We start from the raw sequence: 14,549 nt of genomic DNA, 5'->3' as shown, positions 1-14,549 counted from the left end.
GGAAATGTATCATTGAACTGGTAATTTTTTTTTTTTATTTCAGTAGGTATTTGGGGGCTTTTTAAAATTTTTTCTCAATGCAATTTGTTTTAGTTTATTAGCCAGCATCTAGCTTTTTTGTTTTGTTTATGCTATTTACAGCAGAAGCAATCAGTGTAGTTTCTGTGCTCTTTTTTGGAAAAAGCACGATTTCTGACCTCAGTAGCCCTTATTCCTTAGCCATTGATGTAACCACTGCTGACAGATCTACTGATGCCCACCTTTATGTATATATTTTTGGAAAACTTGGGTGAATGACTCATGGAGTTAGTGCATCACCAACTGTAATTGAGAGAAGCTCTGTATAGAACTGCTTATTAGAGCAGCAAGATGACAGACATTGATACACGAGGATTTTAAATATCGAGTTTCATCAGTGCATAGTTGCACTGAGGAGGGATAGGCTTGAAACACAAGTGTCCGAATTCCCCCTGGGCTCAATGTTTTGCTTGAACATGGAGGAATATAAAATGAACACATGCTTGGTCCTGTAAAGTTTGATTCAGTTGTCAAGCAGAAGACAGTCAAGTTACATGGTAGGTAAAACATCATCATAGAAATGTGAGTAGAGGGAAACATATCTGAGTTGCCTTTCTCCCATCCCTTGCCCTGGCTGTAGGTGTTTGCCTTCACCAGGCATCTGCTGGCTGTCAGCTGTCAAAGGTATTTAGCAATCCCTGGCTTTTGTCATGTCTGCAGAGGTTTGTCTTTGCTCAGGAGCGAGCAGGGCTCATTGATAGAGATTTAAACTAGATGTGTCAGGGAAGGAGACAATGTCAGGCTTGCCCCTGACAAGCTGTGGGATGACATATCAAGGTTAAAGGGACAGGGTGCAGGTGAGGGTCCTCAGCCAGTGGACCTGAGATGTGCTGGCCACACTGGAGCACATTTGATATCTTATGGAGACAAGCCAGGGGCTCCTGAGGTAACAGAAGCCAAGAAACACCACTTTCTAATCTCAGTGAGATTAGAAAGTATTCATCCAAGAGGGCAGCATGAGCTGGCAGCTCAGCTGAAGTGCCTTTGCACCAGTACACTCAGCCAAGGGGAGACTGCTGACAAAGCAGCTGTGAGAGGCATTGTGCTTGCAGGCTTGTGTCTGGCCAGGGGCCTTGAACTCTGGGCAAGTAACGGGACAAGATGTGGGCAGTCCAGGAGACTCCAGCAGTGCACAGAGGATAACTTCTGAAACCAGGTTATAGACAGCCCTACCAGAGGGGGTGTGACACTGGACCCGTGGGTTGCCAACACAAGTTAATTTGAGCTGTCAAGATTAGAGACAGCCTGGGCTGCAATGATCATGCACTCAAGGAGTTTGTAGTCCTGAGGGATATGGGTCAGGTAAAGAGTAAAGTCAGAATAATGAATTTTAGAAAAGCAAAATTCTAGGTTGTCAAGGATGTAGTCAATAGGATCTCCTGGGAATCTGCTCTGAGGGACAAGGGAGCAAAAGAAGCCTGGTGGATCCTTAAGGTTGCTTTCTGTAGAGCACAAGAACTAGCAAAAGGAGGAAAAGTTCAGGCAAAGAAGGCAAAAGACTAGAATGGGTTAGTTGGAACCTGCTGATTGAACTAAAGGGTAAGAAAGAAATCCACAATCAGTGGAAGCAAGGACAGGTATCCAGGGAGACTATAGAGTCACAGCCCAGTTGTGTAGGAATGGAGTGAGGAAGGCAAAGGCAAGGCTGGAGCTGAATTTCACAAAGGTCACAAAGAAAAAATAAAGAGCATCTATACGTCTGTCAGCCAGAAAAGGAAGGTCAAAGAAAGCATTTGTCCCCTTGATGAGCAAGACTGGCAAATTGGTAACTAAGATGAGGAGAAGGCTGAGGTGCTCAAAAGTTTTTTGCCTCAACCCTCACTGGCAGCCTCTCTCCCCATGCCTCTTGAGTGAATAGACTGTAAAATGTGGCTGGGGGAACCCTCAGAAAGAATTAGGTTTGTGACCACCTGGGGAATCTGAGTATACATAAGTCTATGAGACCTGATGAGATGTATCCCAGAGTCCTGAAGGAGTTGACTCTACAGTTGCCAGGCCACTCTCCATGATACTCAAAAAGTCATGTCACTCAGAAAATGACAAAGAAAGTTCAGCTTTCCTGTATTTGCACAGCCTCTTACACTAAGGGCTGCATCTATCCCCCTGAGCAAGTAATTGCTGGAAATTGCATGCTTGTGTTTCTGTGTCATCAGGCTTTTCCTAGAGTTTTGTGACTACTCTCATCTGCCTTCCTGTGATTTTGAAGAGTAGCCCTCTCTTGATAACTCCTGAATGACTGCTATAAATTAACTGTCATGGGCATTTGCAGGAGGATTGTGGCATGCTGCAAAATGGAGCTGCATGTTACATTTTTGAGATGCTACACCACTGTGCATTCATCAAATTCTCCACAGACTGGAAAATAACCTTCTATTACTCCCACAAACAAGTGTGGAAAGTTGTCTGCTTTAATCCAAGGACCCCGCCTTTGCCTTGCTTTGCTCTCACAATTGCTCTGTGTCAGTCCTTGAGGTCTGCATTGTGAGACCTTCCTTTCTGCACCAATGGCCACTGCTGTTACTGAAGTACAGTTTAGGGCAAAGGCTGTGTAGTCAATGCAGCCATTCATTTGGAAGAAATTTAATGTTGGTGTTTTCCATGCTTGGTACTGCCAAGTGCCACGCTCCCTGATCCTGATTAGCAAAGCATTTGAACCTACACATAAAGCTCTCTATCAGTGCTCACATTGATTTCAGTGGAGCCAATTACACATTTAAGTTTTCAAAAGAAGCTAAAATTATTAGGTTGGGAGTGAGAGCACTCTCTTTCTGGAGAGTTAATGAATATGTAAAATTAATCCTTTTAGAAAAAGCAACCAACCCCCATCCCCAGTTAAAAAGGGAGTTCATGATCTTTGCTCTCATACCTGAGGTGAATCAGACAAAAGTGGGAGCAAGTGCACAACACACAGACAGCAGAGTCAAATTTACACTGACATAATCATCCCGATTGGAAATTATAAGAGGCTTTCTTTGAAACCACTGTTTTTGTAGAAGAAACCTTAGTCTATATACAATTAAGTTTTAAAACCTGGCAGCCACTTAAGCCTCATAGCTGGTAATTTGAGGTCTTCATGTGAATGTATTTTCCTATGTCAATGCTAATTTATTTCTGGAAAAAAAAAATTACTATTATAAGAAGGATCTGTTTTCTGTGGGGTTTCTCTTGAAGTACAGGCAAAAACAGGGCTGAAATCTAAACTAAAATTGCCAGGCATGGATTCCAAATTGTAGGTTTCTTTGTCAGTAAAATAATCCAAGTTCGGGCCAGGCTAAAAACATAGATTCTTCATCTGAATAGGATATTACCAATTACATCAATGAAAACCAAATGGGCAAGAAGCATTTGACTTCTGATGGAGTCTCGGTGATTTCCCTCTATCTTCCTGTGAAAAAGCATGCGTACCTTGGGCAGGCATATGTCAGTAAATAAATGCTGTTTGTGCTAACTTGTGTGAGCTAACTGGATTAAAGCATGAAAGTGGTTGCTACAGACTTCCTTTTAACATAGTGGCAGATCAAGTATTTGGCACGCACATTAAATGCCTATTTTTAAATATTTATTCCTGTGTTTATTTTTCTTTCAAATACTGCTGCAGTAACAAGTTACTTGTACTTTACCAGTGATTTTGTATCTTTCGCCAGTAGACTAAAACCAGCAGATATAAAGGGAAATCATGATAAGAAGCAAAAAAAAAAAAAAAAAAATTCCCTAAAAAGGGAAAAAGAATGCAGCTTTTCTGTATTTGCACAGTCCCTTGCACTGCTTAGGGCTGCAGCTATCTCCTAGCAATCATTTATCTTACATCAGTTAAACAAAATGTGCAGTACAAATGCGTTGCTGGGCACTGTGTCTGCAGGTGAGAAAGGGAGCAGATGCAGGGGGATGCTCTAACATGCAGTTCCCAAAGAATCAGGTGTTGTCAGAGTGACTGTCTGCTCCTGGCATCTTCCTGGGGGGTCTGTGGGAGAGGACTTTGGGAACCCCATAAAGCAGATCTAAACATGTGTTTTGCCTTGATGGGGTGATGACCCTCTGTGCAGATGATTTTTCTCCTTTGGAGAGAATACTTTTAAAAAGGCAACAAGGGAGCTTCTGAGAAGCAACCCCAGCATGTCTTGTTAGAGTGGGAGGGTTCAGGCAGGATTTGGGAGGGGATTTTTGTGCCTCAAAGACAAGCAATGTATTTAACATCAGTGTAGCTGCTGACATTTCTGAGTTATCTAAGTATTTACGTATGCATGGAATTGACAAGCTCTGTGGTCAAATGAGATGAGATTAAAGAACAAGTATACTCCCTGGAAAGTGATGTGCTGCTGGATAAAGGCCTAATTGGACACAGGCCCTGACAGCACTTTTAACTCATACTTGCAGCTTGGGTGATGAGAATTAGTATCAGAAATGTGATCTGTCTAATGTACATTGACAATAGGTTAGAAGGATCCTTTTCCTGATAATCTGTGGGACAGTGTTTCATGGGACATGGGTGTCCTAGTTTGTCTTACTGTTTTGTTTTGTGGTGTTTTGGGTTTTTAAAATTTATTTTTAAGTTTTCATTTTTTGTATCACTTGTTTCTCGCATTGCATTTCAGGTTTCTGTGACTCTTGTAGTCCATTTTACTCTTGGTTTTGATGTCTTTTGATGTCTTCACTATAATTTATTTGCTGTTGCCTCATTTTTCTACACATTTTTTCTTTTCCACTTTTTTTTGCCTCCTCATGCACTTTCAGCTTGTCATTGCACCCTTTTATTTTTATATGGAAGGCTGTTTTAGACCTTGCCCCAGAGAATAATTTTAAAATAATCTTAGACTGCTGGTATGTTTAAATGTTGCTTTATATTCTGTGATTTTTTGAATCAGCAGACTTGAACACGTCAGTTTTACTTAGAAGTGTCTTTCTAGTTTTGTTATTTGAAACCAGAAGTGCTTTGGGAGTTTTTAGGTGCAATGTCTCATATGTGTTGATTTTAAGCCTACAGGAAAATAAAAAGTTTTGGTCTATAAAACAACTAAATGTTCCTGCAAAATATTTCTCTGTGTGCAAATTGTCTTGTCAAATTGTCTATCTACAGCTATCAGTTCCAAAGGGTACTACTTAATAATCTGCTTTACACAGATAAAATATCTTGTCTCAAAATTTCCAATAATTTAAAAATTGTTTTTAAAAAATATGGGAGACACATGAAGTCACATTTGTGAGAGTACAGCAGGATATCAAAAGGTTAAGTAACTTATCAGAGGAGTGGTAGTTTCAGCCTCCTGACCTAGTCCCAGAACTACCATTCTTTCCTAAGTAAGTACTTTCTCCAAGGATGCAAAAGCAAAGCCTCTGACATTTATTATTCTGGTGTGTGTCTGTTCCCAGGACATTACATTTCTGTGGATACGTCTTACGAGGGTGAGAAAGCAGTGCTGTCCAGCCCTGACCTGTACTCCGAGGAATGGAGCTGTGTCAGACTGATCTATCAGATAGCAACAACTTCAGACGCCTCACCTGATCCTGCCAGGCTCAACCTGTACCTGAGGAAGGAAGGAGAAAGTTTTGATCGTTTGCTGTGGTCAGCCAAGGAGCCATCAGACAGCTGGCTCATAGCTAGCTTAGATTTAACCAACAGCACAAAGAAGTATAAGGTAAGGCCAGTTAAAGAAGATGCCACAGGCTTTCTGGTGCAGCCCAGTGCATATGCTGGGCTGCACAAACTTCTTTTTTTAATATATGCAGACTTTGAGCCCTATTCTTGGCTTTCATGTCTAAGGCTGGCAGCACAAGTCAGCTGAGCCCTCTGTCCCTAGCACCCATGAGCAGAACTGGCACGAGGCAGTGCTCTGACCAGCAACTGCGTGGAGCAGCTCATGGGGACACACGGCCAGCTGAGGCCTGCCATGAGGATGCTTCATCTCCTGGTATCCCTGAGGAGCTGCTGGTGCCACATGGCAGATACAGGAACCCCCAGGTCCTGCGTCTGCAGCTGTGCTCACTTATTCCTGCCCTCTGTGTCTTTCTGGAAGGAGCCACATGCTGACAGAAGAGTATTTCTACCCAGAAACCATCATGTTGCATCACTCACAATAATGTCTTGCATAACCACAGCTGAGGAATATGGAATTCCATACTCTTAAATGAAGTGTGGGAATTTTTTGCCTTGTCTCATTGTCCTTCAGCGTGTCTTCTGTGGTTAAAGAAGAACACTGGCTCCATCTTTAATGCATTCTGCCAAGCTCTCTCAGCAAAAGCACACCTGACTGTAAGAGGATGATGGTTCCCCAAGAAACATTTAATTTTTTCTCTTGTTTATCCTGTTTAAATATTCAAGGTACTAATGAAATTCTAAAATTGACAGTTTGGTTTATATTGTGCAGCTGGTACTGGAAGGTGAAATGGGACAAGATAAATCCACCAGTATAGCAGTTTTTGAAATCAAAATAACTTCTGGATATTGTATTGGTAAGTACTCTTCTCTCAACCCTCATATTCTCTGCATGGAAGAGAATGCCTTGTTGGCAGTTTTAAAACTGGATGGAAGATCTGGCTTTAAAAAAAAGACAATGGCTTTTTCCTAATTGAAAAGTACACTGCCATATTCAATACAGATAATTTTTAAGCTAAGAGTGCACAAACTAGGACGTGGGGTTTTTTCATCTATCTCTGTGGTATATACACACACACATGCACGCGCCCACACACACACACACACATATATATATATATACGCGTATTATATACAACAATATAATTCCAAATCTATTTATTGTTCAAGCAGGAACAACTGTTATATTTTAAAAAGTTTGCACTGCTTCAAATATTAGACATAACAGCTGCATGACTGTTTCTGCTCTCTGCCTGCTCATGGCTTCCTTACAAGTATCATCTTGAGGCTACAGACAAAAAACTGCTCTGATATATATATATATTTACACTTACTACCATTTCCTCATGATATTTGCTAAAAACTGCTAATGAAGTTCAAAAATTCCAGTGTCTAGGAGGCTAGGAGATCTTTACATTTCTCGAGAGCTCTGGTGGAGTCCAATCAAGTTGTCACAATTCTTTGGCTCTGTGAAAGAGACAAAGCAGTTGCATTACTGTTATAAAATACTTACCCTACTTTTCTTCTGGCCATCCCTGATTTACAAGTGAAAGTTCTGCTTTGACTATTTACTACAAGGAGGTGGTGTATTTAAATCTGCTTTGTTTGGTTCTAAATTACAGTAGTCCTATCCTGGCAAATGGTGAAAATACAGATTGGTCCAAAGAGGATGGAAATGAAAATTTTATCAAAAAAATATCAAAAAATTTGGATAAATTTTTTATTTTTTATTTTATGCTTTGTTTGGTTCTAAATTACAGTAGTCCTATCCTGGCAAATGGTGAAAATACAGATTGGTCCAAAGAGGATGGAAATGAAAATTTTATCAAAAAAATATTAAAAAATTTGGATAAATTTCTATTTATTATGAGCTCTTAAATGCTGTGTCCAGTTTCATAAATACAGGCATTATCTGCTCTGCTGTATGTGAAGTGAGGCCAGTGCTTAGCAATTTGCTGTTCCTATTTCTGTAATGAAAATGTGTGCACTCAGCTGGTGGTGTCTGCAATTGCAGAATGTGACTTTGAAGAAAATCATCTTTGTGGCTATGTGAACCGCTGGAATCCTAACGTCAACTGGTTTGTTGGTGGAGGGAACATTCGGAATTCTCAGTCTATCCTGCCCAAAGACCACACACTTAACAGTGCACTGGGTAAGCAACAAATGTAGACCAGAAATATAGTGGGAAAATCTGAGTGTGTGATTCAAGTATGACTCTCATACTGGAAGTTATTATTATGTGAGTTGTTCCCATTGTGGGGTTGGGGTGGGGATGGTAAGAGTGATTTATGGGAAAAAAAGGGGATTAGAAAGAGGTTGGGGGATTTTGCAGAAGTTCAGACAAAACTGCCTGTAAGCTTTATAAAAAGGTTGTTACACTCTTTGCTAGGATTCAAAAGTACTCAGAGATAAGAGTAGAATTTTGGATGTGACAGCTGGAAAATTCAACTTTCTGTGTATTCTAAATGTATGGACCCCAGTAAATTTTAGATTCTTGTACTGCTGCTCTGTACATCTGGCAGGGATTTTTTTCCAATGGCTGTTGAGAAAATCGAGTAGGAAAACTAAGGTATTAAAAAACATGCTTGGAGAATCTTGGGTGAAACTGTACAGTTTAGAAGTCTTGTTTCTTTCAGTCAAATGTGTTGCTGTTAGAACAACCCCTCAGAGACATAATGCTGGGAAAAATTATTGGAATTTTTGCACTTGTCTGGTATGAAATGCTTATCCTTTAACACTTTGCTCGGGGAAGAGATTTTTACACAGCTGTGAAGAAGGCTGTGGGATAACTTCACCCTTGCACAAAGTACCACAGCAGGTGATGGTCAGGATGTGGGGCTGGTGCTGCACACCATGTGTGGGGCTGCCTGATGCTTGTGGCAGTGCAAGGAGTCACATCTCATGAAAAGCAGGGTTGATCCTCTTTCCTTAACTCATGCCGCTGTGCCTTTTTATTTACTTCACAATTGTGTGAGTTGAGTACAGAGTGTCTCTCCATCTCTTTGTCACCCCCTGGCACTAAAATGCCTGTAAAATTCTGATGGAAGTTTAAACTCACCACAACTTCAACAGCAGACAGTGGATCAGCCTATTGAATAAGTGCTATGACAGGAAACGCTCCCAGCTGGGAGGGATGTGTTTTCTTGTAGCCACAGCATTTCTATTTCACACCAAGCCCTTACTGCTGAGCAAGCCCTCTCTTTACTGAGAAGACTTCATGAAGCCTAAAGTCACAGAAGAGCCTTCTTTTTGCAAGAATTGGGCTGCGAAGTTGCATCATCCAGGGAGATTGTAGGTAAACTATGAGACGTGCTAAAACTGCAGAACAAAAGTGAAGCTGAGAACCTTGCAGGCAAGTATTGCTGAAGTCACCACTCCCGGCAGTGGGCAATCTGGAGGAGACACAGAGCCAAGCAGTCCTTTCCCCTCCTTCCACCTGAGTGAAGCAAGAAGTGACATCTGAAGGTCTGAGAGTGCTCTGTGCCAATTGATGTAGTGGTGCCACTCAAACTGAACAGCACAGTTTGCAGTGCTCGTGCTGAAGTACCTCCAGTCTGACACTCCTGTCTTCTCCAGGCTTTCTACTTGTGAAGAGCCATTTTTTGTTCATCAAATACTGTTTGATGCTGTGCTTCTGGGAGTGCAGAAGAAGAAAAACTACAATACACAGCATGTTTGTGAACATGGATGTGTCCTGTTTAAATTGAGATAGCACTCCCAAAATCAAAATATTAGAAGCTGTACCCTTAGAAAATCCTACAGGTCATTGGCTTATATTCATGATGGGAAGATACTCTCCTCAAATGTAGTGCATTTTTCTGTTCATTAACATCTCCCAAAAATCTTCTTTAAGGATTTTACATAAAAACTCCAGTCCATGCAGTAAAAATAAGACATTTTTTATAAATCAAATCCTAGATACACTAAGCAGATATGTAAGGACTAAAAGCTATTTGACAATAATTTGATATATTAAATGAACTGCTTTGTAAAAGATGAGAAAACACATGGCTTACAATCTTGTTCATTTACTTGAATTGCTTCAGTCAAAGTTGCACTTAAGAGAGACTAAATACTACACCAAGGGAGATAACACGGTTGTTGCACATTTTTCCATTTATGAATGGCTTCCAAAATTTAGAGTTTATTTTGTTTCAAATATAGATAAATATATTATTTCTAATAATAACAAAGACTTAAGAAAAGAAAGAGCTGGGACTGACTATTTTGCCAAGTGGTATCTTAGCCAAACAATTTTGGGCTGTACATAGGAGGAAAAGAGAGGAAAAAAAAACTTTTAGAATAACTAAAATTTTCTAGGAAGCCACCATTGTTGCTCATAGATATATATGTCTAGTCCTTGTTCATCTGCTGATGCTTCTTGTATGTGGTGTTCTTTAAAGAGTGTCTTATGCCAAATGTTTCTCTCCTTCTAGGTCACTACATGTACGTGGACTCTGTGTATGTCAAACATTTTCAGGAAGTGGCCCAGCTAATCTCACCAAGGACCACAGCCCCAATATCTGGCTGCTTATCTTTTTATTATCAGCTTAAGCAGGAAAGCAGCATTGTTTTTACTGTTTACCTGAGAGACATGAGTGGCTTTTATGAAGAGATCTGGAAAACAGACAGTGCACTGAATGCAGACTGGGCATTGGCAGAAGTCAACTTCAATGCGCCATATCCCATGGAGGTAAAGCAATCCTTCTTGCTCAGTCCAGCTGCGACTTCCAGATTGCCTCAGACATGAGTGCCAACTCAGGCCAAGCCAGGAACATAGCAGACACCATGCAGTATCTGAAAGATAGCTGTAAAGATATTGGTGATCTGTGATATCCTTTACCCTTTGCATAAAGATCAAGGAGGGATCACTTTCCACACTCATGCTTGATTTTGAAGACAGGGGGTTAGTGCTTGATCAGAGTATCTTGGGAGGTTGTAGAATCTCACTGATGGGAAGTTTTTTAGTTGGTGAATAATATCAAGGTTCTCTCCGTTCCCTGTTTCTATGACTCTCTGATTCATTTTTGAGGATGCTGAATATTGTAAAATAATGCATAAGAAAAATTTTAAAAAATATTTGAGGTCTATTCTCCACCTTACTTAGATCCTGCAGTTCATGAGAGAAAGTCCAAACTTGGGTCCTTTGTACAGTAGTCCTTAAATGTGAAAGACAGCTCTTGATGGTTATTACAATGACTGTCAAGAGTATCAGAAAAAAATTGAATATTTTATTCCCTAGTGTTTTCTAAAAAGTACCCCAAACTTAGAAGACTGAAATAAACAGTGTATGTATATTATATACCTACACATATACTTACATATATGTGTATTTTACACATATATATGTAATTTTTATATATATACAAACATATACTCTCTCTATACATACATACTTCTAATACATGGATTACAGATAAATTCTACTCGCTTTAATTCTACCCAAGTTATTTGCTAATTCACCACAACCCTGTAGACTAGGGGTAAAGCTAATTTTCATGAGATATTATGTAGGCCTTTTGCACTCTATAAAGTCAGTGATAATCCATTCAAATCATCAGACTTCACGGGAAAGGAAGGCAGCTCTCAGAAGGCTTCATAATACAAAATGGTAAGTGAATTACTGATTCACTTAATATAAACTAAATTAATGTTTAAAAAGGGGAAAATCAGTCCTAGCACTATCGATGGAAATTAATTAATGATGACTTAGAGCTTGGCAATACTGTTGTTGAGTTTGTGAAAATATCCTCTCATTTCCTGGTGGCATTCAAAAATCCATCCAGAATGTTGGAAACTACCCATAAGGGAATAAATAGCAAAACATAGGATGTTGTACTACTGGGTAAATGCACAGCAAAACCTTGTGTTCAGCAGGGTATGCAACTTCAGCTTTCTCAGTTTAAAAAAAAAAAGAGATTTAAGAAGATTAAAAAAAGATTAAAAAATATTGTCCAAGAGGGACATGCAGATAATGAAAAGTACAGAGAAGTTACATCAATGAAATAACAGTTTTCAGCCCTTAAAAAAAAGATGGAAGTAAAATATGTTAGAGGTTCTTAAGAGTCATGAAGGACACAGAAAAGATTAACTGTTCCCTGTTTCTCAAAATTTACATTGCTGTTCCAAATTCTTAGTTACCATGTAACAGTTTTAAAATAAAGTGAACAGAGGAGGGTCTTTTCATATGTGATTCAACCACTTCCACAACATACCATAGATACCCTTATTAAGATCAGTTAAAAAACTGATCATAAAAATTAATGGGAAAGGAAGAATCCATCAGGAATATAATGTAAGGGAAGAAGAACTGAAAGCCTGTAATTGTCTTCAGAGCACCTGTAGGTGCTCTCTGCTGGAAAAAAGGCACGGGGCTAGACAGGCCTTTAATCTGCTCAAGAAATTTCTATGTAATTTAACACAGAGATAATTTTCTAGAAATAATATTAAACCTTAACACATAAATTCTTTGGTTGCTTCGAGAGGGTGTTCTTCTTTGTTTCATCTAGCTAAAGGAGATTGTTCAGGATTCTTTCACTAGCTCTCCTAGTCTGCAAAACATCACAGGCATTGCTTTCACTGAAACGAATCTCACTCTGAAAGCTTTTGTCCTTATTTCCTGGCTTTGTCCCTGGGGCTGGCTCTCAAAGTTTTCCTGTATCTCAGACCTTTGATACTTAAGAGAAATTTTAAGACACATCCTCAAGAGTTATAGATGGTCCTCCACTTACTTGAGGAAATTATTTCCCCTGGGAATGACTAAATACAATACATTGTTTGATCTTTGTGGTAAACAAAACACAGCAATAACTTTTCTGGCTCTTAAATAAATTCTATACAGAAAATCTTCCCTGACAGCTAATGCCAAGTCATGGGTTTCAATATCTGAGAATATTTACAGAAAACTATAAAATTTAATATATTAATAGCAGAGTAATGAACACAGAGGGTTTTTAGCTCTTGATCCAGACAGATTCTAGATAAAACCGGAGGTTTAGTCAGTACAGACTGATGATTGTGAATAGTGGTTTTGTATAATACAGTGGCAGAAGCCTTACTGCATCTTTAAAAGTGGTGCTTCATAAAGCAGAAGAGCTATATTCCTTTTGGTGTTTCCTTGACCTGGAGTGAGCAACGATCTATTGCTAAGGTCAGGCTCTGATTTATATCCCTAATAAGTGATCTAATTTAATTAGTCCCAACACTTTCAGCACTATATGAGATGTGCTGGAGTCTGTCTGAGACATTCAGTCAGAATTCTGTATTTCAAAGATGTGTACCAAAATTATTGCTGAGTATATGGCCGACGAATAACAACTTACTATAATTTCTAGGTAATATTTGAAGTGGCTTTCAATAGCGCCAAGGGTGGTTATGTTGCCCTCGATGACATTTCTTTCTCTCCGGTTTACTGCAGCAATCAGACAGGTATGATGAGCTCTTGCTGCTATTTATCTCCCTTGTTTCCACCCTCTGCCTTGCTCCTCAGAACTGTCTGTCAGTATTTGCAGTTTTGGTGCTACCTTCTCAACTGACCAGCACCACTGGGCTCCTCTTCCTTCAGAAGACATAATAGCAGATAACACCTGTGCCATTCATTTTTTTGGAAACAAATTCTTAATGCTTCCTTTCCAAAGACCTTGCCTCAGGGTTCTGCAGCTGGAGTGCTGGACTGAGTGCTGTATTTGCATCACTACTGGTTTTAAAGAATTACCACTTGCAGGCTTGTCACAGAAAGAGAGGGCGGATTTTCCCAGGTGTGATGGTATGAGGAAGAAAATGCCCTGGGTTTTTCATTAATGCCAGTGTAGGCATTCTTCATGCCACATGCCCTGAGGTGTTCTACAGAGCCAAAACATGAGCTTTGCCTCCCTGTCTTCACTCCTCCAGGAGGTATTACTCATCTCAGGCAGGGCCTGTCTGTCGAGTATTTGTTAGGTTTTCACAGCAACAGACACCACCTGTATCCCTGTGACCTCTGATGTAGAGGCACTTGGGACAAAGGACATTGGCATTTGAGAATGCAGCCTCTTAAGTAGCTGGTTGTTGGCATTTTACTCTGGCACTAAACGCTAGTCTAAAGTAGATGCCATCTTTTCCTTTGGTCAGAAGTTTGAATTTTTTGGCAAATTCTTTAAAGTGATCAATGAAAAAAGGGCTGTTGTTTCCCCTTTTTATCTCAGAGTATCTGCTAGCTCTGCCTCCACCTCTGAAGTATCACTGCTGAAGGAGGTAGATTCCAGATACATTAATCATTAATAATCCACATCTCCTGGCTGGGTAAATCCATTGTTTCATTATCTCCTCAATAACTTTTTGGTATTTGCTTTATTTTGCAACGAAAATCCTAAGTTATGCTTGCAATTTTCACAGGGCTGGAGCTGCTTATCTGTTTTTTCCATTTTAATTTTCAGACAACTTATATCTGTTGAGAAATGGGATAAATTTTATAGCATTTTCTGCCTCAATGGTTGAAGTTCAGATCTAATCTGAATGGATCAGAATCTGTTCTGAATATGATAGGTTCATCTAGAACTCTGCCTACTAACTTTGATTTTGAAGGTTGGTTTTGTGGTTGTTTTGGGATTTTTGTTTGAGAAATGAAAGTAAATTATTTGCTTTATACTCTTTTACATACAACGTATACAAGATATACTGTTTGATCCTTCAGACTTATCAATTATTGTCATCTTCAATTCTTCTGAGTAGAAATGTTAAAAAGCAAGAGCTCTCCATTCTCCTTGTATTTGGCCATAGCAGTATATATAACAGCACTAAGTTTTTTCTTTATTTTTTTCTGGAAGTTTTGTTCAACAAAAGTCTTGATGTTAGGAAATGGAGGAAAAGGTACCAGAGTACTAAACTTGCTCAGCAAAGGCTG

At 39.6% G+C, this 14,549-nt stretch overlaps 1 protein-coding gene across 1 annotated transcript in view; it reads left to right on the top strand.

Moving 5' to 3' along the window:
* MAMDC2 (MAM domain containing 2) overlaps positions 1 to 14,549 on the top strand; it is a 59,667-nt gene that overhangs the window by 22,848 nt on the left and 22,270 nt on the right. Inside the window, exons 3-7 of the mRNA XM_066569391.1 lie at positions 5,446 to 5,711; positions 6,441 to 6,525; positions 7,683 to 7,820; positions 10,105 to 10,361; positions 13,003 to 13,096. Of these exons, the coding sequence (XP_066425488.1) occupies positions 5,446 to 5,711; positions 6,441 to 6,525; positions 7,683 to 7,820; positions 10,105 to 10,361; positions 13,003 to 13,096 (840 nt within the window). The remainder of the gene's footprint in view (positions 1 to 5,445; positions 5,712 to 6,440; positions 6,526 to 7,682; positions 7,821 to 10,104; positions 10,362 to 13,002; positions 13,097 to 14,549) is intronic.

Source organism: Molothrus aeneus, chromosome Z (genome assembly GCF_037042795.1).
Source record: "Molothrus aeneus isolate 106 chromosome Z, BPBGC_Maene_1.0, whole genome shotgun sequence".
NCBI classification, from domain to species: Eukaryota; Metazoa; Chordata; class Aves; order Passeriformes; family Icteridae; genus Molothrus; species Molothrus aeneus.
Note: the sequence above shows the minus strand (reverse complement) of the source record. Positions and strands in the feature narration are given on the sequence as shown.